At 35.7% G+C, this 6,219-nt stretch overlaps 1 protein-coding gene across 1 annotated transcript; it reads left to right on the top strand.

Annotated features, from left to right (window-relative positions):
- Nucleotides 1–4,754: 4,754 nt before the first annotated feature.
- LOC147390437 (protein E6-like) lies at nucleotides 4,755–5,918 on the top strand. Its single transcript, XM_086417131.1, has one exon. It carries the CDS (start codon nucleotides 4,796–4,798, stop codon nucleotides 5,708–5,710), a length of 915 nt encoding a protein of 304 aa, XP_086273257.1. The 5' UTR covers nucleotides 4,755–4,795; the 3' UTR covers nucleotides 5,711–5,918.
- Nucleotides 5,919–6,219: the final 301 nt, after the last annotated feature.

Below are 6,219 nucleotides of genomic sequence, written 5' to 3'. Positions count from 1 at the left end.
AAGCTTTCTTCGATATACAAATCCTAACACCTACCTAATTGAAATATTTATTGCATGACATGTACCAGTGTTTGATGTGTGCAATGGCATGCTTATAGTACTAGAGTCGCATAATTTAGAGGTCTGATCATTATAGGAAATATAGTGAAATATTTAATTCATTCTAAATGAAATTAATGGTTTGGAATTTATACAAAGGTAAATTACCATTTCGTGAGCCAAATTTTGTTGAAATTACGATTTTGGCTAATTGTTCATTTTAACTACTAAAATGTGCATGTGCAAGATCGCAGATTTTTCAAGTAACGGGTTTAAAGTGACAAACTCCCCCCAACCCCCACCCAACAAAAAAAAAAAAAAAAAAGAACAAATGACATTCTCTCTGTTTTGTATGGTGACGATCTCATTAAAAGTAGCAAAACCTGCAAGCTAGTCACTTGATACGTGCAACATTACCACTTTAAACCTGCAAAATTGTCAATTTAAAACCAACGGTATCATTACCATTCATGTTTTGGTAATTAAAATGAAAGGTGAGATAAAATTGTGATTTCGTCATAAGTTGGTCACATTATCTTAATTGTCTCTTTATAAAATAGAATCTCAATTTAATTGGTAAAAAATTATAAAATCAGCTAGGGAAAAATTATTAGTACCTTTATTTTTATTGACTTCAAAAAAAAATTTGATTCCTCGTTTATTAATTCAGTTCTAGTGGAAAATAAAATTTCGAAGCTCCCTAATTTGTCATCCTCTTATCTTCTTTTCTTTAAAATTTTAGTCATGCGCAGTTACCAGGCTGCAAAGCTGTTGCGTGTGCTTGTGTGCAACGGTGCTTTTGAGGTTGTAGGTGTGTGTAGGCTGCTATGAGACCAGCTTTGGCCCGGCCCTACTATGGATCAGGTTTGGGTAACTAAGACCTTTAGTTACCGGTCCCTGCCTTGGCGTGATTGATGTTTGGGGTCAAGCTCATCGAACAAGGGAGCAGGGCCCGTTGGCGGGCCAACGTGGCCTGACAAATATACTGTACTTTAATTTATAATGAACCATCAATTAGGGTTGGGATCAGGCGACAGCCTTATTTTGACAATCTCCTCCACAATCATTGTCCAATATGGGTTAGAAATTTCAGATTGGCTGTTTTTTTTATTTATTTGAGAATGATATATATGGATCAATTGACATCCTTCTTGTAATTAATAAAATGGTGTTGGAAGAGTTGTTTGAAGGAATTGAACTTGAGAACTATATAGCCAATGCACAATGCAATAGTTGTGTCACTTGATCATATTTTGTTGACAACCTTTGTCTTTCGTGAGTTAGAAGTTCTAGGATGGGCTGATTTTTGTGAAGATGATCTCTATCTCAAGGAGACCATTCTCACAAAAATTGAACCCATCCTGAAATTTCCACTCTTATCAAAAGTGATTTGCAAGTTATTGGTAAAAGTTGACGGTCCATGATTCTTCAACTTGTAATCCACTTTTGATTGGGTTAAAAGTTCAAAATGGGCTGAATATTTTTTAGAACTTCTAACTCATATAGGACATTAATGGTTGCACAATGTGAAAAAACTATATTTGGTAGTCCAAGACCGTCGAATTTCATAAAATTCAATGGATCAAGGTGTCAAATTGTTCATTGTCAATTTTTTTTTTCAATGAACCGAAACAGTCAAATTAATGGAGGATGTCAGAAATTTGATGACTCTAAGCCGTCAAATTGGGGAACATAAAAAATTTCAACATCCATGAGTTGTCAAAATTCATTTTCTAAAATTTGTGGGTTTTGACCTGTCAAATTCTCGTGTCAAAATTTTCAGTTTTCACATAGTGTTGTCGCTTGATCTTGATGTGTTTGGTCGTGAACCTAAGTGCATGAGTAAAAACTCGATCGATTCTTTGACCGAGTGTACAGTGAGGAAAAAACTCATTGATGCCAACTGTTTTTTGTTTCCTCTCGAACATGTATGATTAATGACCCGACCCAACATTTCTTTAACTTTTGCTCTTTCTATGGTCTTGGATTCGGCAGCTTGAAGGGCCCGTATTATCTTAAAGTAACACCATCTATCTACCATAATAAAATAGCTTCCACCTTCCATCGAAACAAATAGTTCTCGTGGTCCAGAATCCAAGTTAAAACTAGGATTTGGAGAATTAAATAGCTCTTATGAAATGGGGTAGCAAAATTGCCAATCAAGTAATGGTTTAACATTTCAACTGTCCTAATTGATAGCTAGTCAGAGTTTTGTAGGACCCACAAAGGGATGAGGAAAAAATGGTCCATCCACATCAATTAGTTGTAATAGAGAGAAACCATCCCTACCACTATAGATAGAACAAGAGGCGACCTTTCTCAACCAACTCAACCACTAAAGTGTGGAGAGGGTCTGCCTTCATAATTTCACATTGCCCTATAAAGAGATCAAAAGTAGCTCTTCTAATTCTATCTAAAAAAAAGGCTATCTTTTGACCTAAGGTGTGGGGAAGGTTTAGTGGTAAAAGGTTAGGTGTACCTCTCATGATATTAGACAATTTGAGAGTGCACATGGAGCGTGCGCTAAATGACATTATTTCCATGCCCCACCACTCCACAATCCACGCATAATTAGCCGGCCATTTTGGAGGTATCACTATGTGGTCTAATTTACTAACGAGGCGTGCTGTGGACACTGACATCCTACATCATTGTGTGTGCAAGAACCATCGATTTTCCTTGAGTATACAACACTCGCATCACAGAGAAAAGCATCTATGGTTTTGCGCACACTATAGCCTCAGTGCAGTGCTGAGGGCAGTGTCATAGGATGCCCTTTTTCTTTGCAAACTACACGTGTCCTCTAATAAGTTCATAAATTCTATAGGACAATTATATTCTATTGAAGTTGCTTGATGCATCCTAATCTTAACATTATTATTATTATGATTTTTAATGAGGAGTTAGAGTAGAGTTAGACTGGTTTGAGCTTCCAAAGAAGTACATTTCTTAAGGACCGACAAGTTGCACACCATTAGTGGCTGGTTGCATTCCATCATTAAAAAATAACCTTTTTTTTCTCTAATTTTTTTTTTTGTTAACTTACAAGTTGCACTTCATTAAGATAACCTGCTTTTTCATCTCCTTGGTTCTACTTGTCTTCTTTTTTGTTTTAAGATATTTAATTATTTATTAATTAATTTTATGAGTCAAAATGATTTTCTTTATCGGAGATGTGTCTTGATCCCTTGGGGAACCTGATAAAAAACTGACAAGTCTTTTTTGAACAAAAGTTTGAACAAGTAATAATTTTTGTGGGCATGTTGAAGAAGGAAAAAAAGTGGAACTTTTTTTTTTGGTTTTATAAGATCAATCATACAAATGATGTGGAAGAGGGATTTTTTTAAAGTGAAGGGAGTGCAAATGGAAATGGCTAGTGTGCAACTAGTCAGTCCTTTTTTTCTAATGTAGTCATACCAATCGAATGTAGGTGGGAAATTTTAAATAATGGAGTGCAACCAACGATAGCTGGTCTCTAATTATATATATGATGGCACTGGACACTAAAATTTCTAATCGACCATTAATCTTGTTACGTGGACGTGCAAATAAAATTAGCTTGGAAATTGCTTCATGGCCCTTTTCTCATTGCATCTATATGACTACACATGAAAAATGGGAAGGAAAATGATTTTGCTGGTAAAATGTGCTTTTTAAGAGTATTATCATTCATTTTTCGTGGATTGAAAAGATAATTTCCGTTCCCAATCACAAAACAAATGACTTTCCTGCCTTCTAATGTTATTCTCTCACAATTATGCTGGCTCTCAAAATTAAAAGCCAACTCTATTATTGAAGAATTTTACACATTTCTTATGAATAAATAAAATATAATAATTTTTACTATGAAAATTTTGCAAATAACTTCAACCATATTTTATTTTTTTTAAAACCTTTTTGTTTAAGTATTTGTTATTTTCCAATGCTGGAGTTATATATCCGAATTATTCTTTAAAAATAAGAGAATTAAAGAATATAATAAAACATTCAGAGGTGTTTCATGATGGCGTTCTGCTTTTACTCATGAGGCACACAACAAGATCAGTAGTGGGTTTAATCTGTGGTACCTGTCCAGAAAAGAAGTCGGTGACCACTTCCTACCAATGCTATTATGCAAAAGGGACACACCAAAAAGTATCGGCATATAAAATCAAGGGTCTTGTTAACATGTGCCCTAAGGGCATACGTTAAAATGCAATAAATACACTTTGGAAATTGAAATGTGAGGGTATTTTGATAAAGAAAATTAAAATTTTAAGGGTATTTTCGGTATAAACTCCAAATTTCAAAGTGTATGTATTGCACTTTAATGTGTGCTCTAAGGTGATACAGTATTTACTGTGATTCTCACAATTCTAACGTGGATATGCATACATAACCATAGATGGTTTTTACACGTATCACGAGGAAATACATCTATGATTATGTGCACATCCACGTCAGACTTGTGAGAATCACAGTAAATGCTTTTTGTCATTTTAGCATTTTCCTTTTCCATACTATCTTTTTCATTTAGAACAAAAAGCGGACAGAAAGAGCTTTTGACTGCCAATCCAGAAAAGCTTTTACATTAGAAATTTCCTTAGAAGAGTGGGGCCTTTCAAAAAAGTAGGTATTTTTTCCTTCCTTAACGGACCACAATCACCACCCATTCTTCCTTGTCTATAGCCAACTTAATGGATTAATAGTCTATTTAAGGACTTTGTCACCACTACACACAAAGCATTCATTTCCCTCATCTCATTCACACTCACTCATGGCTCCCTCCACAAATCACCTCTCTCTTCTCTTCCTTCTCTTCCTTGTCTCCTCTCTTCAAATTTCAGCTAGGGAAAGCCAGTTGTTCAGTAAGGTTACTCCTTACAACACCAACAACGAGAACAGCAACAGCAACAACAAAGTGGAAGAGACCAAACTTCCCTCAAAGGAAGTGAAGGGAGATGAGGAGCCGGCCTTCACCACGGAGACTAACAATGGTTATGGCCTGTACGGTCGTGGCAAGGACCAATTCCCTTCCACTAGCACCACCACCAATGAAGCACACTACACCGATTCAAAACTTCCAGAGAAGACCGCCGAAGAGTTCACCGGTGAAAGCTATGAATACAAGGAGCCCAACAAGGACAACTATTACAACAACAACAACAACAACAATGGGTATGTGACCAAGCAATATAGCTTGAGTGACACACGGTTCCAAGAGGATGTTAACAACAACAACAACAACAATGACAATGGGTACCCTTATTACAACAACAACAACAACAAGTGGGACCCAAGCAAGAAAGAAGGGTTGAGTGACACAAGGTTCCTAGAAAATGGTAGGTACTCTTACGATGTTAATAGTGAGAACTATTATCCCAATGGGAACAAATATGTGAGTGGAAGAAATGAAGGGTATGGGTCTTCCAATTCTAAAGGAGCGGATTCAAGGAACCAATATAATTCTGGAGGTTATTATGGTAACAATGATCTCAGTGGAAACCAGTATGTGAGTGGAAGAAGTGAAAGGTTTGGGTCATCCAATTTTAGAGGAGTAGATTCAAGGAACCAATACAATTCTGGAGGTTATTATGGTAATAATGAGAATGGTTATGAATCCAACAACTACATGGAGGGGTATCAGAACCAGAATCTTGGGGAGGAAAACCAGGAGGGATATGTGCCTTAAACTTAGTTTTTCCATAATTATACAACAAGAGCATTGTAAGATTTGGAGAGCATTTCATTGTTGGTGGTTTTTGTTGAAGTCTTAAATTATGTAGTATTAATGTCCAATGATGTTTAGTATTGTTCATGGGTTTTCATCATGTTCTATGCTTAGAGTGTATGATTTTCATTTTATATGTTGGAAAAGTCAATAAATGTACATTGTTGAAGCTTGTTTTTCCTCTTTGTAACAAACACATTGGACTATCCAAACCATCTCTTAGTCAATGCCCTAGTTGCTAGGGATATTTGTTCTTGACCAAATTAGTAAGAGTAGTTATAGGCTGCCAATGGATTGAATCAAATATGTATTATTGTTAAATTTTAATTATATTTCTTAAGAAATTAATATTAATTAAAGTCTTGGGTCCAATCACCAATGGCTCTTGTCTTCATTTGGAAATTATGATGTGATTAGTTAATGGATCTGTCCAGGACCGACATTGATCCATTCAATTATATGACCCAAAC

The sequence above is a fragment of the Akebia trifoliata genome, chromosome 11 (genome assembly GCF_017979445.1).
Source record: "Akebia trifoliata isolate Shusen 1 chromosome 11, ASM1797944v1, whole genome shotgun sequence".
Classification (NCBI taxonomy): Eukaryota; Viridiplantae; Streptophyta; class Magnoliopsida; order Ranunculales; family Lardizabalaceae; genus Akebia; species Akebia trifoliata.
The sequence above is the reverse complement of the archived record's forward strand: the minus strand, read 5'-3'. Positions and strand labels throughout refer to the sequence as shown.

Bases quoted from the DNA above. Each gene is read 5' to 3' on its own strand.
- LOC147390437 (XM_086417131.1), top strand. From the start codon at position 4,796: ATGGCTCCCTCCACAAATCACCTCTCTCTTCTCTTCCTTCTCTTCCTT.